Source organism: Rhineura floridana, chromosome 2, assembly GCF_030035675.1.
Source record: "Rhineura floridana isolate rRhiFlo1 chromosome 2, rRhiFlo1.hap2, whole genome shotgun sequence".
NCBI classification, from domain to species: Eukaryota; Metazoa; Chordata; class Lepidosauria; order Squamata; family Rhineuridae; genus Rhineura; species Rhineura floridana.
This window is the reverse complement of record NC_084481.1, coordinates 231,236,062-231,255,363: the sequence shown is the minus strand read 5'-3', so window position 1 is coordinate 231,255,363 and position 19,302 is coordinate 231,236,062. Positions and strand designations below refer to the sequence as shown.

At 44.0% G+C, this 19,302-nt stretch overlaps 3 protein-coding genes across 7 annotated transcripts in view; 1 reads left to right on the top strand and 2 right to left on the bottom strand.

Annotated features, from left to right (window-relative positions):
• Nucleotides 1–2,255, bottom strand: part of WDHD1 (WD repeat and HMG-box DNA binding protein 1) — a 45,565-nt gene extending 43,310 nt beyond the window's left edge. For 2 of the 4 annotated variants that reach the window (XM_061612506.1, XM_061612510.1), the window contains exons 1-2: nt 2,175–2,255; nt 150–235 (exon numbers count right to left, since the gene is read on the bottom strand). In XM_061612506.1, the coding sequence (XP_061468490.1) occupies nt 150–226 (77 nt within the window). In that variant the 5' untranslated portion in view covers nt 227–235; nt 2,175–2,255. Of the gene's footprint in view, nt 1–149; nt 236–588; nt 631–2,147 lie in introns of all 4 variants that reach the window. The other 2 variants (XM_061612508.1, XM_061612507.1) reach the window with 2 other exon arrangements.
• GMFB (glia maturation factor beta) overlaps nt 1–19,302 on the bottom strand; it is a 510,168-nt gene that overhangs the window by 396,370 nt on the left and 94,496 nt on the right. The window lies entirely within an intron of this gene.
• On the top strand, nt 1,517–18,415 carry SOCS4 (suppressor of cytokine signaling 4). Of its 2 annotated transcripts, none has more exons than XM_061612512.1 (2): nt 1,517–1,574; nt 16,596–18,415. In XM_061612512.1, the coding sequence occupies exon 2, from the start codon at nt 16,705–16,707 to the stop codon at nt 18,007–18,009; it is 1,305 nt and encodes a 434-aa protein (XP_061468496.1). In that variant the 5' UTR covers nt 1,517–1,574; nt 16,596–16,704; the 3' UTR covers nt 18,010–18,415. The 2 variants fall into 2 exon arrangements, with proteins under 2 accessions (XP_061468496.1, XP_061468495.1); XM_061612511.1 differs by lacking the exon at nt 1,517–1,574 and adding an exon at nt 1,970–3,331.

Genomic DNA, 19,302 nt, shown 5'->3' with positions numbered 1-19,302 from the left:
TGGTTAGTGATATACTATGACTGGTGTATATATTTATCACATGCAACTAGGTTGCAAAGTTCATGCAACTTTAAAATACACACACAAACACACAGAGGAAGATCCATCATTTTAGCAATTTATCTTGGAAGAAGGCCACAGTCACTTACCTTCCAGTGTCATCAAAGCAAACTTCTGTGTGTCCTTCTGTGTGCCCATATCTCATTGGCTTTTGTGACAAAGCCATTTTCTTTACCTATGTTGCAAAGTTAAAAGGGGGTTAGCAATACAAATACAGTGATTTGACAGAATACAGCAAAAAATCAAAGCTTATTTATTGTTTTGGTGATTTATACCCCACCTTTTAGTAAAAACCTCAGGGTGGCTAAATGCAAAGTTAATCCTTTACATGTATTCTCAGAAGTAAGCCTCATTGAGTTCAGAGGGATTTACTCCCACATAACTGTGTTCAAGGACTGTAGCCTGAGTTGTGGAAGAACTAAAAGGAAACTGAGTTATCAGAGATTTGCAAGAATAACATTAAATATATAGCCTATATTGTCATATCAAAAATAACAGGTCTAAGGCTGCAATACTATACACACTTACATGGGAATAAAGGTAAAGGTACTGCCTTCAAATCGATTCCAACTGATGGCGACCCTGTGAAAAGGGTTTTCATGAGGCTGAGAAGCAGTGACTGGTCCAAGGTCACCCAGTGAGCATTATGGCTATGTGGGGATTTGAACCCTGGTCTCCCAGGTCGTAGTCCAGCACCTTAACCACTACACCACACTAGCTCTACATGGGAATAAGTCCTACCAAATATAGGTTGTGAGCACACTAGTCACCTACAGCAAAGTGTTTCTACTGGCCACACCTGGAAGGGGAACGGGTTGATCTGCCAATCAGTTGCAAAATCTCTTTAAAGCGGGATTTTTTTTAAAAAAACTTATGCTGATCCCACCAGGTTTTACAGTAAAAAAGGGTTGGGTGTGACTAGCGTGCTCTGTTTTCAGAAAGGGGAGTTGGAGACACACTGGAACCTGCAGAACAGTAAGTGTGTCTCTACCCATAGCAGGGCTTCCCTCTTGAGTAAATACACATAGGGTTGCTCTGTAGAACAATACATAGTTCAAACAGCTGGTACTGGAGATTTCTAATCAGCACTTGCCATTTCAGGCAGTGGTGACTGGTGGCCACTGGGACTAGTAGGGTGTAAGGCCAGGAGGCCAATCACAGGCAGAGCCAACTAATTCTAGTTTTGCTCCATTCTCCTCGCTGCTCTGTTCTACAAGAGCAACACTGAGATGAAGGAAGCCGACAGCCAAGGCTGACTGTAAGAAAGAAGGCAGGTGGGAGGGCAGACTGAGATTAGTGGGGGCAATGCCCCATTTGTCCTACTGGACCAGCTTCCACTGGTTTCAAGCAGAGCTGCATGAGAGCAATGCAATTCCAGTTTCATTGTCCCACAATAAAATGGCATAGCCTTATAAATGTAACATTTGGAGGATTCTTTGGCAAAGGATGCAGGAAGCAATGGCAGGAGTTGTGCAAACAAGGTGCATGCATTGCACGGCTTTCGGTGTGCACAGGTAGGCTCTTCACTCCAGGAGGAGCCAGGGTTGGTTCCTGCTCCCTTTTGGGAGTACACCCACTGGGGCCCCAGATTTGCTGCCAGGCAATGTCTGGAGCAAGCTGTGCCCAAAGGGTGCATCTAAATTATACAAAACTCTGTGTGTGTTGGGGTGTGTGTCTCTTTTTCCTACAACTTTCCTGCTTTGGCTAGCCTGGTGGAGGAAGGGGGAAAAGGAAAAGAAACAGAGTTCAGGAGAAAAATTAAGGGGCACAAAAAAGAGAGAGAAGCATCAACTTGGGGAGGGGGGAGAAGGCCGAGGTAACAAATCGCCCCATTTACTCCCCACGCCAATAATAACCCGAGATCGAGGGGGCTTTACTCCTCCATGCAAGACCCTCCTCTGCTTTTCGGAGAGGCTGAGGAGAAGAGAGCGAGGGGGGCGTAAGCCTCCCAACTTAGCCAGCCTGGGGCAATAAATCGTCCTGTTTCCCCCGCCACGCTGATAGCCCCGGGGTCAAGCCTTCGTGCAACACCCTCCTCTGCTTTCCTTGGGGGGCGTAAACCCCCAAACGTAGCCAGCCCTACTCACACACGGAGGCCCCACACAGCCCCTCACCGCGGCTCGACGACGGCAAGGGCAGCGCGCCGCCTCCCTCGCGTCTCCCTTCCTCCTCCTCGGCTTCGCGGCTTCCCGCGCTCTCGGCCTGAGGCGGAGCCGGCAGCGTCAGAGGCCGGGCAGGCAGGCCTCCGCTTGGCCGTCTCCTCCTCCCGCTCCTCCGGTCCCTCCTTCCCGGGCCGGCTGGGTCGTGTCACCAGCGGCGATGGGGGCCGGGCGACGGCGGCGCCTGAGGTGACTCGGGCCGCCTGGCTGGGTGTGAAAGAGACGCGGGAGGAGGAGAAGCAGCGCCTCTGCCCAGCCGGGTGACTGGCTGGCTGGCTACGAGGAGGACGGGGAGCTAACCGGGCCTCCCCGGCCTGGCTCCTTCTTCCCCAGCTCTCTCCCTCCCCTCTCTGCTTTAATCTCCCAGCTCCCTGGTTGTCCCTTCTCCCCTTCCTCCGCAATTTCTGCCCTCCTTTAATCATCATCACCTTCCTCTATTCAGCATTTTCTTCTTCACAGTTCCTTCTCTCTCCCACCCACCTCCATCCCTTTTTCATGCCTGTCCTTTTCCATCAATCTCTTCTTTTGGAGCGCCCCTCAATTTTTCTCTTTCTTAAAAAATAAAATACGTATCTTCCACCATTTCATTTCTCATTTCTTCTCGCCTTTCCTTTCCCGTCGCAGCCTGATCCTAACCATGCCCAGCTAGAAATAACTCCCATTGATCTTTAAGGGGACTTCCTTCCAACAGAGCAGGTTTTAGGATTGCAGCCTTAGCCACTGTCCCCATCTATCATCTATCTATCTATCATCAATCTCTGTCTATCTATCTAGTTCCTCTTTCTGCTGCCTTAATCCTTCTTTTTCTCCCTTCTGTCCTCTCATCCTCCAGTTCCCTTCTCTTGCCCCCTTTTTAAGTTCCTCTCCTCTTCTGGCTTCTCCCTTTCCCTTCTGCCATCTTCCTTTTTCACCCCAGTTCCCTGTTATCCACGGGTGCCTCAGCCCAGCCCATCTCCCTCCCCTTCCAGCTGTGCAGTTAATCCAGTCTGGCTTTGTGTCTGATGGGGAGCGGATGTGCCTGTCTGTTGTGGCTATTGCATTGGGATGAAGGCTCCCCTTGGCCCCCTCTTTTGACTGTGCCCCTCCAAAATGTCTCTTCTGGTAAGCAGCAGGTAAGTGTGTGCATCGAGGGAGGGGGGAAAGTATCCCCTCATTATGACCATTTTTTTCACAGCTAAATGTTCCAGCAGTGCACATTTTTTGGCATGCTTCTCAAAATCCTGGGAAGGATACAGCTAGAAGTTCTTGAATTGGAGGTAGAGGTCTATTAACTGTGTTTGCTGGATATTTAGGGGGTGTCTGACAAAATCTGGCTTGCTGTCAGTTTCATAGCTGTTGTCCCAGAAATATAACTGTATAGAAAATAGCTGAAGGCAAAACTTTTTAATGTGTCTGTATCTTCAAGGTTGGAATTGGTGCTGTAGAATAAATCTTGATTTGAGAAGCTCTCAGTTATAATTTTTATAACTTGCTCTAGAGATGTGTAGTACAAAATGCATAGACTATGTAGTTAAATATTTAGGATCCTTGCCTACGCTGGTGAATGTTCTGAGTGCAAATTTTACTGGAGAGCATCCTATAGTGACTTGTCCAACATTTGACTGTATTGTTGGTCAAGGTAGTGTCTTACTTCTGCCCAGAAAGTGATATTTGGCTGACAGACCTTCCTTATGTCAAAGGATTACCCTTTATTTTGGAGCATCCCATCTTAAAAGCAAGCACTGTGCTTGTAGTTTTAAAAACATTGATCTGCCCACCATACTTTAGGTGTATTTTCACTTTTCAAAAATTAAAAACAAGGCTTTCTTATTTTCCAAATGACATTTCCAAGTGTGTCTGCTTCTGGCACTGCTACTTACATGGCACTCATTTCATGCCTCAGGTCTTGAAACATGCATGAAAATGTCACTTAAGAATGATTGAAATGCATGTTGGTTTCACTGCCACAAAATATTCCAGAAACACATGTGTGTGCCATCGATGATAATAATACTGAGAATAGTAAAAGATGATGATAGTAGCATTAAAGGTGTGTGTCTTTGTAGACACCACAAGGAACAAATCTGCCACCACCTTCTTGTGTTAAAATGCTAGTTTGGTATCTCGGCTGACAAAATACATAAAATAATAATAAATTTAATTTTTGTGTCGCCTATCTGGCCAAAGCCACTCTAGGTGACGTACAAACTAAAATTCAGTAAATTACAATACAGTACAGATAAAATACAATAAAATCAGTACGATCATTAAACATAGCAGCATGAAATCAGTTAGGGCGATCAACAGATAATAAAATATCAAAAAAAAAAAATTAGCCCTCCCCGGAATTCCTGAAGGCCTGTCCAAAAAGCCAAGTTTTTAATGCCTGGCGGAATATATTCAGGGAAGGGGCATGGCGAAGATCGAATGGGAGGGAGTTCCAGAGAGTGGGGGCCGCCACTGAAAATGCCCTCTCTCTAGTCCCTACCAACCTAGCTGTTTTCGTTGGTGGGACTGAGAGAAGGCCCTGTGTGGCTGATCTGGTTGGGCGGCTTAATTTGTGGTACTGGAGGCGCTCCTTCAAATAAACTGGGCCAAGACCGTATAGGGATTTAAAGGTTAATACCAACACCTTGAATTGGGCCCGGAAAACAGCTGGCAGCCAATGTAGGTGAAATAATACTGGCGTGATGTGATCACGGCGGCGGCTGTTTGTAAGCAACCGAGCCGCCGCATTCTGCACCAGTTGTAGTTTCCGGACCGTTTTCAAGGGTAACCCCATGTAGAGCGCATTGCAGTAGTCTAATTGAGAGGTGACCAGGGCGTGTACCACCAGTGGGAGCTGATGAATAGGGAGGTAGGGTTGCAGCCTCCGTATGAGATGTAATTGGTACCAAGCTGCCCGGCTCACTGCCGAAATCTGAGCCTCCATGGACAGCTTGGAATCAAGAACCACCCCGAGGCTGCGGACCTGATCTTTCAGGGGTAAACTCACCCTATTAAACTGTAGGTCAACAGCACCCAACCTCCCCCTGTCACCCACAAGTAGCACCTCGGTCTTATCAGGATTGAGCTTCAGCCTGTTCCTTCCCATCCATCCACTCACGGATTCCAGGCACTTGGACACGGTCTCCACAGCCATCTCTGGTGAAGATTTAAAGGAGAGATAGAGCTGCGTGTCATCTGCATATTGATGACATCGCAGCCCAAAACTCCTGATGATAGCTCCCAGCGGCTTTACATAGATGTTAAATAGCATGGGAGAGAGGATAGAACCCTGTGGCACTCCGCATGTGAGGGGCCAAGGGTCTGAAACCTCATCTCCCAATGCTACCTGTTGATGCCTGTCAGAGAGAAAGGAACGGAACCACTGCAAGACAGTGCCTCCTATTCCCAGTCCTTCCAGGCGATCCAACAAGATACCATTGTCGACGGTATCAAAAGCCGCCGAGAGATCCAGGAGGGCAAGAAAGGTAGATTCTCCCCCGTCTAATGCCCTCCTCATATCATCCACCAGAGCGACCAAGGCTGTTTCAGTACTATGTCCAGTCCTGAAACCCGATTGGTATGGATCCAAATAATCCGTTTCATCCAAGTGTGCTGCCAACTGGCCAGCCACCACTCGCTCAATGATCTTCCCCAAAAATGGCAGATTTGAAACGGGGCGAAAGTTGTTCAAGACTTTGGGATCCAAGGAGGCCTTTTTCAGAATAGGTTTTATAATTGCCTCCTTGAGGGCTGATGGCAAAACACCCTCCTTCAAGGATGCATTTACACCGCCCTGATCCCTTCGCCTAATTTCTCCCTACATTTCATAAGAAACCATGATGGGCAAGGATCAATCAGACAGGTGGTAGGCTTTACCGTTGAAAGCACCTTGTCCACATCCTCAGAAGGGAGAGGCTGAAACCGATCCCACAGAACCGGACTGCAATTGGTCAACTCTGGATCCCCCACTGCATACACAGCGTACGGAATCGAGTTCTTCAGGTGCTCGACTTTATCAGCAAAGTGCTTTGCTAATTTGTCACAGGAAGCCTTAGAATGTTCCAAGGGTTCCTGAGCAACTGGACCGACCAGGCTTCGGACCACTTGGAACAGCTTCCTGGGACAGCACTCTGCAGATGCAATAGAGGCAGCAAAGAAATCCTTCTTTGTTGCCCTCACTGCCACCTGGTAGGCAGCTATTGCTGCTCTAACCTGTGTCCGAGCATCTTCAGAACGGGATTTTCGCCACCGGCGCTCTAGTCGTCTCACCTCCTGCCTCAGACTACGCAACCGGGGTGTATACCACGGAGCCGTCTGAGTCCTATTCAGGGGGAGAGGACGTTTCGGAGCGACCCGGTCTAATGCCCTGGTGATTCCCTCATTCCACTCCATCACCAGGGTTTCGACCGGGCGACCTTCAGCAGGTTCCAATTCCCCCAGTGCAGTCAGGAATCCCTCTGGATCCATCAGGCGCCTAGGGCGGACCATTCTAATAGGTCCTTTACCCCTGCGGAGGGAGTGTGGCATCGAGATGTCAAAATTCACCAGATAGTGATCTGACCATGACACAGGGGTAGAATAGCCCCCAACTTCAGACCACTTCCTACCGCTCCCAGGACAAATACAAGGTCGAGAGCATGACCGGCTACATGGGTGGGCTCAGTATTATTAAGGTGCAGTTCCCAGGAAGCCATGGTTTCCAGGAAATCCCGAGGGGCTCCACTGAGGGTGGTCTCAGCATGCACGTTGAAATCCCCCAGTACTAAAAGCTCTGGGGTCAACGCTCGTACATCCAAGACCACCTCGAGCACCTCGGACAGGGAATCTGCCGTGCAGCGGGGCGGGCGGTACATGAGCAAAATCCCCAAACTGCCCTTCGGGCCCAACCTCCAGTACATGCAAAATAGCCCCGGATGGCTTGTTTAGCCATGTTTACAATACATAAGGAAATATTTCAGATCTTGCCATGTGTATGTGTTTTCTATAACTAGATATTTCAGGATACAGAAATATGCTCAAGTTGGTCCCTTACTCTGTTTCTAGGAACCCAACAGTTTTGTTAACCTGCTCATAGCTAGAATATCATTTATAATTTCTGAAATGACGTTTTAAAAATTAGCAGCTAAATAGCCACTTGTTTTATTTAAAGAAATATTTTAAACAGAACAGGTGTTTTCACTTTTACTCTTTTATTTAAATATATATATTTTAGGGTGTTATTAGGACTTTTTCTTTTTAAGTGAAATTGTGATAAATGCCTATTGAGGCTGTCTCAATCCAGGTTTAACTGCAGCACAGTAACGAGGCTAAATATATTTCTGTGTAGAGGGAGAAACAAATTGGAGATAAATAAATGGGAGCTCCACAGGAGTATTTTTTTTCCCTCCAGGTTCCATTCATTCGAATGAGGTTTGCACAGGAGAACCCAAGGCACTCTGCCTTGTTAAAGCCTGGAGGTAGTAATGGATTGGATAACTTGAGACTTAATCCAGACAAGACAGAAGTACTATGCGTGGGTGGGTTGTATGCCAAGTTGAGTAGTATTCAACCTATTCTGGAGGGGTCTGCACTCCCTCTAAAAGCATGTGTGGAAAACCTTTGGCCCTTCAGATGTCGCTGAACTACAACTCCCATCAGTCCCAGCAAGCAAAGGCAATGGCTAGGAATAATGGGAGCTGCTGTCGAGCAACATCTGGAGGGCTGAAGGTTTGGGACTACCAGTCAATCCAATACTTTCACAAGTGGCCTCAGTGACTTAAAATACTGCCTTTTATCAACTTTGGCTGATAAATGAACTGCAACTTAGTTGGAGCAGCTTAGCTTGGCTAGAGTCATCCACGCTCTGATAACCTCCCCTTCTGTTATTATAATGTGTTATGCATGAAGCTGCCGTTGGAAACTGTCTTGAAACTTGTTAGTCCAAAATAGGGCCACAAGGTTGTTCACTAAGACCGGAAAATTGAAACATATTGTGGCAGTGCTTTGTCAGTGGTGCTGGCTTGCTGTCCATTTCCAGCCCCATGTCAAAGTGGTGATTTTAACATTTAAAACCCTGAACAGTTTTGGGCCAGGTTACCTGAAGGATCATCTCCTCCCACATATACCTGCCCAGTCCTTGAGGCCGTTGTTAGTGATATTGCTGCCAGTGCCACTGCCACGTGAGATCTAATGGATAACTACTAGAGAGAAGGCCTTCTCCATGATACCACCCTGGTTATGGAATGCCCTCCCCAGAGAAGCTCACCTCAGCCCTATTCTGTATTCTTTCTGGTGCCAGGCAAAGACGTTTTTATCCTTCCAGGCTTTTAATGGATTTTGAGGGGTTTGGGGGCTTTTAAGACCTGCCTGTGCTGACTTGTTTCATTTATCTCTGTCATGATGTGTTTTGTTTGGAATTTGTACTTTTATTTTTGAATTTTAACAATTTTTATGTATGCCACCTGAAAGTGAGATTCTTAATTTCTCCAGTGGGCCAATTAAGAGCCTCACTTTCAGTGCCCTAAAACCTTCGCTTATGGGGCTGCATTGAAATACTTTAAATAAATAAATAAAGCGTATGAAGGGATGTCATTTGAATTTTCTGCCTATAGTACCAGAACATGTTTGGCCAGCCCAGTTCAGTACACTTCAGTCGTACTTTATATACTAATGACTGAGAATCCTTTGCCAGAAATAGCAGCAATAAAGCAAAGGTTTTGCATGATGTGATTTCTTTCCCTTCACACCATCGCTGCACTGTCCGTGCAAGTGCTTCCATGGATGGACACACTTGCAAACATTATGTGAGTATGCCTTGTGTGTTACCTGTTGACCATTAGAGCCCAATGTCTTGCTTTTTATTTATCCATGTGTTCAGGCACACAAATAATGGTCACTAAAGCTCCTTCACTGAAACAGTTTGCATTAGCAGATTACTGAGGCTGCAGTCCTACATACACTTGGAAGAAAGTACCATTGAACTCAAGAGGGCTTACTTTTGAGTAAACATATATGGGATTGTACTGTGAGTCCCCAAACCTCAAAAATGCATTACATGTTCTTCCTCCAACTCTTCTGGAGAGCTGATAGCCTATTACGTTCTCTTTGCTGTGTAGTTCCTGTGCAAAAGATTTGTTACATTTAAGCGCTTGTAAATCTTTGCAGAATTGGGACTACCATAAAAAGTGCTCATGGGTAGGCAGTTGTACTTTAGTGAGTACCTGCTTTAAAATACAGCCAATCTTTGGAGCAGCCTTTTAAACATGATGTTCTTAAAGATGAAATTTTTTTGGCACAGGGTACAAAATATCTGAACTGAAAAGAGAATTTCTTATAATTTCTGCAGTTGACGCTAGTTCAATTTTATTAGACAAAAAGATCACTCCCAGGCAAAAATCTTTCTTTAAAAAAAAACAAATTTTCAAGTAGCTTACACAACATCTTTGCTTTTTGCATACAGTCCCTTCACTGAATGTATGCCCTTGAAATGCTTTGTAGACGAAATGGTGCTGTAACAGGTTTTAGAACATAAGAACATAAGAAGAGCCTGCTGGATCAGGCCAGTGGCCCATCTAGTCCAGCATCCTGTTCTCACAGTGGCCAACCAGGTGCCTGGGGGAAGCCCGCAAGCAGGACCTGAGTGCAAGAACACTCTCCCCTCCTGAGGCTTCCGACAACTGGTTTTCAGAAGCATGCTGCCTCTGACTAGGGTGGCACAGCACAGCCATCACGGCTAGTAGCCATTGATAGCCCTGTCCTCCATGAATTTGTCTAATCTTCTTTTAAAGCCATCCAAGCTGGTGGCCATTACTGCATCTTGTGGGAGCAAATTCCATAGTTTAACTATGCGCTGAGTAAAGAAGTACTTCCTTTTGTCTGTCCTGAATCTTCCAACATTCAGCTTCTTTGAATGTCCACGAGTTCTAGTATTATGAGAGAGGGAGAAGAACTTTTCTCTATCCACTTTCTCAATGCCATGCATAATTTTGTACACTTCTATCATGTCTCCTCTGACCCGCCTTTTCTCTAAACTAAAAAGCCCCAAATGCTGCAACCTTTCCTCGTAAGGGAGTCGCTCCATCCCCTAGATCATTCTGGTTGCCCTCTTCTGAACCTTTTCCAACTCTAGAATATCCTTTTTGGATATTTTATTCTGATGCCTACTTTAAGTCCAGCTGAGAGAGCCTTCACTTGAGTTGCAGAAGGAGGGATGAATTGCCCTAAAGAACAGGTGATTGTTGATGGGCACCACCCTTTGTCCTATTGAATTTAACCCCAAGTAGGTGGGGTTAGGATTGCTGCCAAAATTACTCTGGGATAGCATATTCCATTTGTCTGCAGCCTCCATGTATGTAGTTATAATGTATTCATTACTCCTGAATTTTTCTTGAGGGAAATGCAGTCTCAACCACTTAGTCTCAGAGGAAGGGTGTTGGCCTGGACCCCTTGCCTCTATTCAAAAATAATGCAGGGTCCACAATAACTGGTTTCACATGTCTGCAATCTTCTGTCTTTCCTGGTGTTGGGAAGGATCAGTCAAATATCTTCCAGGTTCTGCCATGGAAGAAAATCTAGTTAGTTCCTTTATAAGTGAAGTGAAAGGGAACAATGTTGAGTTCCATGCTTTCCCTGAGATAGAATTCATTGAGATTGTAGCCAGCAGAAGAGGCAGTCCTGTGTCAATGGATCAAACTCCTCCACAGTGTTTTTCATGCTTTGATGACTTCCCTGTGGCAGAATCGTATGGTCCAAAAGGAACCTGTCATGTTATTGTCTGTGTGTGGGAGCTAGCTGCATGTGTAAGTTTTTTGTCAAATCCAGAGTGCTTTCAAAATGCTTTCAGTGTGTGCCCACTAACAAGTAAGTTGTACATGGAAGACGTGATTCTCTTTGCTGCTGTTTTGCATCTGCTCAGTTTTCGTGAAAATAAAGCCTACAAGGCAGATGCTCATAACTTGGTTTACCAAATGGCTCACTCCATTAACATTGCCCTTTAGGTGAAAGTGTACTTAATATCTATGCCGTATTTCATTATTATCTGTATTGCTGGCATTGGCAGACATAAAGCTGTATACATTTATTTAGTTCAAATGTCCTTGGGTTATGAAGATGTAGTTAAAGCCTGATTTGGGGGGTATGGGAGTAGAGCTGTAGGGGGAGGAGAACAAGTTAAGGCATAATGTTAAGAAGTCTGCACAGCTGGCACGAATCCAGTTTATATGAGTACTCCTCGAAACAAAACAAAGCATGATCAGGAATTTTCTTCCATCATCCCGTGTTGTTAAAATCTTGTACTTGTAGAATTTTACTCTGTATTTTGGACCTTTTTTGTGTTAATGTGTTATTAGGTTTCTCTAGCCTTCAAGATGGTGCTGGTTAAGGATGACATTTAATAAATAGCCCCTTTCTCTTGCTCATTCATTGACTGAAAAGGAGGAGTGAATGTCTGAGAAATCAGTATATGTACCCTCGGGGAATAGGACATAGAGACTGGGTGTCTCTCAGTAGCAATATTATGGTGGGCAAATGCAATGAAGAGAATGGATAAATTAAATGGAGAGAAGAACCGGGAACTGGTTTTTTCAGTCATTTTAGTTGGTTTAATAAGGAAGAGAGAGCCAGTGTGGCATAGTGGTTAGAGTGCTGGACTACGAGCTGGGACACCAGGGTTCGAATCCCCTCACAGCCATGAAGCTCACTGGGTGACCTTGGGCCAGTCACTGCCTCTCAGCCCCAGAGGAAGGCAAGGGTATACCCCCTCTGAATACCGCTCACCATGAAAACCCTATTCATATTGTCTCCATAAGTCGGAATTGACTTGAAGGCAGTCCATTTTTCAATAAGGAAGAAATGGAGCTGACCTGAGGGAGGGAGGGAGGAATGAAAGGTGTGATGTAAAATTGCTCCAAAGGTCAGATAGAAAACTTTGTTTCATTCCCCACCCCCACACCCTGAACTGTATAGATGAGCTCCTTTCTCTTTATCTGGGAAAAAACAAATCCATGATTTCAGCTATAAACGTGAGAAGAATGTCTGTGTGCTTACATTTTTCCAAAGGCTGCAGCATAAATAAGACAATGCTTCTCTGCACAACAACATTTATTGCTTTTGATTTGTAGTCCACCCTATCCCAAAAGCTCAAGGTAGTAAATGGGGTGTTTGTTTAAATAAATTTTTATCAGCAGTGAAATCAGGGCAAGTTATTAATACCATTCTACAGATGAGGCCCCAGATTTGTTTTTCAGGGTGCAATCTAAACACTACAGAGTAAGCCCTACTGAACACAGTGGGACTTACCTCTGAGTAAGACTTCATAGGATTGCTCAGTCTACCATCCATAGTTCAGAGACTAACAAGGAAAAAATTCTCTAATGGGCTTTTCTTCCATTGACCTCTCAGTGGCTTTTGAAATGACTTTTTTTATTATACCTTGCCTTTCTTTCAAAAATGGCATTCAATATACTTTGCACGACTCTTAAAACAACCATAAAAATCATAATACAAAGGATTATAATGAACAGCAGAATTAAGCATTTTAAAACTGAGTGGTAAAGCCACAGCCTCAAATCTCTAACAAATTAAAGCACTCAAACCAGCAGTAAAAACTGCTGGTCACCATTAGAACAGTGTTAACCATCTCCAAAGGCTCAGGAAAACAAAGACATTAGACGTCACATCCACACCATACATTTAAAGCACATGGCTTCTCCCAAAGAATCCTGGGCATAGTGGTTTAAGGGTGTTGGAAATTGTCGTTCTGTGAGGGCTAAATTACAGTTCCCAGAACTCTTAGGGGAAGGCCATGTGCCTTAAATGTACAGTATGAAGGTGACCAGATGTTGCCTGACACCTAAAAGACAATAAAGACAGCTCCAGGTGAACATCTGTCCAGAGGGAGTTCTGTAAGCCCTTCTCTGTGGTGGCTCTCTGTCTCCAGTAGCTGTGCGCCTAGCTTCAGAATATGGTGACACCTGAAAAATGCCTCAGAGGTTCAAGCGCCCTTTCCCTATGCTATTAAAATATTTATTTTTATGGAGCCCGGGAACACAAAATATGTTCCACGTTTATTCTCTTGGACCAGTATGGCAGTACGTTCAAAAATTAAACTAGGGAGAGCAAACAAAGGCATGTGGGCTAAATCTTGAGGAATGCTTAATTTTTGTAGTGTCATTTCCCCCCCTCTTGCAGTACCTAAAAAAGAAAAAAAAATCCATCCATCACAGGTCTTTTAAAATTGCTTTCATAAAACGAACTGGATTTTATATAATCCTCTTCAATATGCAAAGCCCTAGATAGTTCAAGTGCCTTGTGTGGTAGAGCGTCATTTCCTTTTTTCCCTTTTTAACTTCATCTTGAAAAGCAAGTGACAAGAGCACCAAGAAATTCCCAGTATGTGATTTATGTATTTTTAATTATTTTCTGTCTTGAGTGTGACCTGAAAATGTCAGTATAGAATAAAAACTCTTAACATCACGCTTATGGGAACTAATATTGAAAAAGAGTAATGTGGATATATGAATATGTTACACTTTGTGGCCTATTTTTTCTCCTTCTGGATTTTTTGCTCTTGAATGGCACACTGGAGGGCATAAATAGCTGTTGTTTATAGGACAGACATTTTGGATACTCTGTTCATAGGGTTTTCGTGGGGAAAACAGAAGAGAGTAGAAAAAGAGGAAGGCCAAACAAGAGATGGATTGATTCCATAAAGGAAGCCACAGACCTGAACTTACAAGATCTGAACAGGGTGGTTCATGACAGATGCTGTTGGAGGTCACTGATTCATAGGGTCGCCATAAGTCGTAATCGACTTGAAGACACATAACAACAACAACATAGGACAGGCAAAGCAAAATGATCTACTACAGCCTTTGCCTACCTTGTGTCCTCCACGTTTTGGACCACAACTTCGATCAGCCCCATCCAGCATGAATATATAGCACCTGTGCAAAAGCGGTGGGAGGATAATATAGCCTCTCCGAGGGATGATATTAAGCTCTATCTGTAGATTGTTTATCTTACCAGGAGCCACAGATCTATTTGTCTGAAAGTACTAAAAGACTGGGAGCAACTGAGGGTCTATCAAAGTTGTTGTTAAACAAAACAAAGAAAGTGCCTGTGGGTATTCCAGTGTGGTGGTGGTGTTATTGCCTTCAAGTCAGTTAAGACTTATGGCAACCCTATGAATCAGTGACCTCCAAGAGCATCTGTCATGAGCCACCCTGTTCAGATCTTGTAAATTCATGTCTGTGGCTTCCTTTATGGAATCAATCCATCTCTTGTTTGGTCTTCCTCTTTCTCTACTCCCTTCTGTTTTTCCCAGCATTATTGTCTTCTCTAGTGAATCAGGTCTTCTCATTATGTGTCCAAAGTATGATAACCTCAGTTTTACCTTTTTAGCTTCTACTGATAGTTCTGGTTTAATTTGTTCTAACACCCAATTGTTGGTCTTTTCCGCAATCCATGGTATGCGCAAAGCTCTCCTCCAACACCACATTTCAAATGAGTTGATTTTTCTCCCTCCAGTTCTCACACCTCCTTCATCTTGGTCCAATCCCGCTTTCCATATGATATGTTCTGCATATAGATTAAACAAATAGGGTGATAAAATACATCCCTGTCTCACACGCTTTCCGATGGGGAACCATTCGGTTTTTCCATATTCTGTATTCCAGCGTGTAGCTGACACCAATAGTAATATTGACAGCTCCACAGGAAAAAGAATTTTGTATGAATATATTGTCTATGTGAGGTAGTCATCATTTGCATTGGGGTAGTTTTTTGTGAACTCCCATCCTCATGTTTTTATACCAGCCTTTGCCAGCTTGGTGCCCTCAAGATATTTTTGGCTACAACTTCCCATCAGGTGTATTGACTGGGGCTGATGTGTTGGGACTGAGGGCACCAGGTGGGCCAAGGCTGCCTTACATAGTAATTGTTGTTCTGTAAAAATGTTGCAACCTGAGGGTTCAACTAAGATCCCCAGAGTGTTCTAATATTTCAAAGCTATTACAGTCCTGCCACATGAAGGTGTTTCTGGCTCCTTAATTATACAGCAACTCTTCACCCCGGCCTTCAACAGTATTTGGTGAAGGTTGAGTAATAAATTCAGTAATAATGATAAAAGTGTTTTGCCTGGGAGTAAGCCCCATTCAACACAGCCTGTCTTCTGAATTAGCATGCATAGGATTGGGCTTCAAGCCTAGTTTCAACACAAATAGCCTCTCTCATGGTACTTTACATAGTTGCAGCACAAGCCAGGGGACTTGGAAGGGGCTGCTGAAATCAGTGGTGTAACTTTGGAGCAAATTATGGCCTAAATAGCATAGGGATGAATTGGTGGATTCTTACACCTGTGTGTGTATGTGTATAATATAGATACTGAATGACTTCAGTGGGACTGTATCACTGTAAGTGATCACTGAAGTTCCCCAGTGGAAACCTTTTGAAAGGATTATGAGAATAAAATGTGCAGGGTGGGGCACGTTATATACGTACATCAGGTTGAGCTTAAGGAAGTATGAGATAAAAGATATCCCTTGTAGTCCCCTTTAGTACCACTCTGTCTGTCTCTGTGTGTGTGTGTGTGTGTGTGTGTGTGTGTGTGTGTGTGTGTGTGTGTGTGTGTGTGTGTGTGTGTGTGTGTGTGTGTGTGTGTGTGTGTGTGTGTGTGTGTGTGTGTGTGTGTGTGTGTGTGTGTGTGTGTGTGTGTGTGTGTGTGTGTGTGTGTGTGTGTGTGTGTGTGTGTGTGTGTGTGTGTGTGATATATATTTTAATTTATTTTAATGTTTTGTGATTTTATTGTTTACAATTTTATTATGTACGTGTTTGATTTTATTTTTATAAGCCGCCCTGAGTGCCCTATTACAGGGTAGAAGGGTGGGATAGAAATATTTTAAATAAATTAAATAAATAAAAAGATAGGATAAAAAAAGAAAATATATATTTAGTGGTTAGCTAGCTCAGGTTGCACTTAAGTCTTGACCGAGTGCAATTCTAATTACCCCACAGATGCTAGCGTAGCCTTTTCCTTTCCAACATGGCTGCTGCACTGCTGGTCGCGCAGCCAGGCTGTTTAGTCCAAGGCACCTTCAAAACCTCCCCTAGGAACATGTTGTAAACTGCCCAGAGAGCTTCGGCTATGGGGCGGTATACAAATGTAATAAATAAAATAAATAAATAAACATCCAACAGCTTGAACTCCCTGTCCCTTGTTTGTGGCTCTACTGCTTTTCCTAGGAGTAGTTTGAAGCCTGTGGAAGGACAAGCTATCAGATGTTCCTTAGGGAAGGCACAGAAGGGTTGTGAACCTCTGGTTCTGATGCTTCATGCCTGCTGGCAGCCGATGTGTGGGAAGCTGGACTGCTTGCTTGATCTCTTACACATGTATTCATAAACACAAGTTGAAGGCTGTCTTTTCTCTATTCATAGATATATCCAAAAAGTACCTGATGGAAGCTTTCTGGGATAGAAGCTGGGACAGAAGAATTTGGCAACAATAGCCCTGGACCTTTTGTGAACACAGTTGCATTTTTTTAAAATGGCAGAAAATAATGAAAGTAATTCCAAAACTACAGATGTGAGGCCTAAGACCAGCCGGAGTAGAAGTGCAGACAGAAAGGACGGCTACGTATGGAGTGGGAAGAAGCTTTCCTGGTCAAAAAAGAGTGAGAGCAGTTCCGATGCTGAAACGGCAAGCACCTCAGGAAAGTCCACATTTAGTTTAAGGAGCCAAGAGAGGAAACACAGCTGTTCTTCAACTGAGCTGGACTTGGAACGCTCTTGCAGCCACAGATTCTTAGGCCGTTCTCTTAAGCAGAAGCTGCAGGATGCCGTTGGACAATGTTTTCCTATAAAAAATTGCAGCAGTCGACATTCTTCAGTCCTTCCATCAAAGAGGAAGATACATATCAGTGAGCTTATGCTGGACACGTGTCCTTTCCCACCACGGTCGGAACTAGCCTTTCGGTGGCATTTAATCAAACGGCACACTGCCCCAGTAAAACAAAGATCTGAAAGCTGGTTAAGTATGGGGTCATCGCAAGGAGAAGGGAAGGATGAGGAACGGGGAGATGTCGAGAGTGCAAACGGAGGAGGGTCAGCTGTTTTGCAGGCATGTAGCAATACTGCTTCCTGTAGATGTGATCCTCGGGGTAACTCTTCCGCAAGTAAGCTGCTGAAGAACAGCAGAGAAGAAAGCGACATGGATTCAGATGATGAAGTGGTAACCCTTTGCACTAGCTCTAGGAAGAGAAACAAGCCACGATGGGAAACAGATGATGAACTGCTGCAACTGGAAACACCTCCTAAATATCACACCCAGATTGATTATGTTCATTGCCTTGTCCCTGACCTCCTTCAGATCAATAACAATCCGTGCTATTGGGGAGTGATGGATAAATATGCTGCAGAAGCACTTTTAGATGGGAAGCCAGAAGGGACTTTTTTGCTACGAGACTCTGCCCAGGAAGATTACTTGTTCTCTGTTAGTTTTAGGCGCTACAGTCGTTCCCTTCATGCCAGGATTGAGCAGTGGAATCACAACTTCAGCTTTGATGCCCATGACCCATGCGTCTTCCATTCTCCTGACATTACTGGACTCTTAGAACATTACAAAGATCCAAGCTCTTGTATGTTCTTTGAGCCTCTTCTCTCTACTCCCTTAAACAGGACTTTCCCTTTTTCTCTCCAACATATATGCAGGACAGTTATTTGCAACTGTACAACTTACGATGGTATAGATGCCCTTCCTGTTCCTCCATCTGTGAAGTTATATCTGAAAGAATATCATTATAAGTCCAAAGTTAGAGTTCTCAGGATTGACGTACCAGAGCAACAAGCCTAGGAGATATTCTGAGAGACATTTGGGTCTTAGAAAATTATTTACAGCTGAAACTGAATTCTGCTTGAGCCTTATGGTCCAAATAGATTTTTATTCCCCTGCCTCAATGGGCAGATTTTGTTTGTGTGAAGACACAGTGTTTTCATTGGTAATAAAAATAGGGTTTTATGGAATTTCATGTAGATTTTTTTTAAGTTTTCACTCAAGCCTAACCTTATAGATTTGAAGTTAAGTCAAAATGGATTTTGACTTGTCTTTTATATACTGTGATTTATATGCAGCACAGGCATGTTTGAAACACTGTATGCAATGTCTACTCAAGAGTGACTAATTTGTATTTTATACCTTTCTTTGAAAATTAGTACGTTGTCCTCTCTATAAAAAGTAAAATTGATGTCTATTTATGATGCTGCTGCTACTATGTAGGTTCTTAACATTGTTTTGTTATGAACAAGATTATCTGTCTGTTGAGATTCCATGTGACCACAATCTTATATTTGGCACAACACAAATAGGTCTTCTGATCATTTTTATTTTTTGTTTTTAAAGCGTGTGCATAGTTTGGAGATGCTGTTATCTGCTGAGAAGCCGGAATGATAATTCACCATATTAAGAGCTGTCAGTGTAAAGTTAGTATCTGTTTTACAAGGAACTAAATCTTGGATGGGGACCCAGATTGGGTGCAGACTGCACAAGCTATTAACCACATGTGCTAAGACAAAAATGATTAAAATCATCTGAAGAGGTCACATCTAAGTTCACCAAATCCACTACTTCCGTAGATTCTTTAGTGTGCTCTACTCACCGATTCCTGTTAACTTCCCTTCTTCCCAAGCGAGGCAACACACACACACACACACACCCTCTCTCTCTCTCTCTCTCTCTCAACCAGACTTCCGTGGATTATCACTTGCTTCTCAGTACTCCACCCTCTATCACTCCCCAATTCTAACTCTTGGCCACATCTTGCACGGTTAAAATTGCAGTAAAATTTTCCCCAAACCATGGACTGCACCTGGTATGGCAAATGTCCTAAATCTGTATCCTTCATGCCATTATATATACTTACTGCTGAAGAGTACTTTCATTGCAGGCATTGGGGGCTCCTCATGAGTAGAGAGAAGCACATAGCCTGAAGATCAAGGTTACAAGGGTGGAAATCATTCTCTTTCAGTCTTGAGTCTCTCAAACAAAGTATATATTGAACCATACATGTGGTTTGTCCTTGAGATGGGAGGGCAGGACTGTGTTCCCTCAGGACTAAGAAGTAGATTATTAGGCTTTTTCCTTACTTGT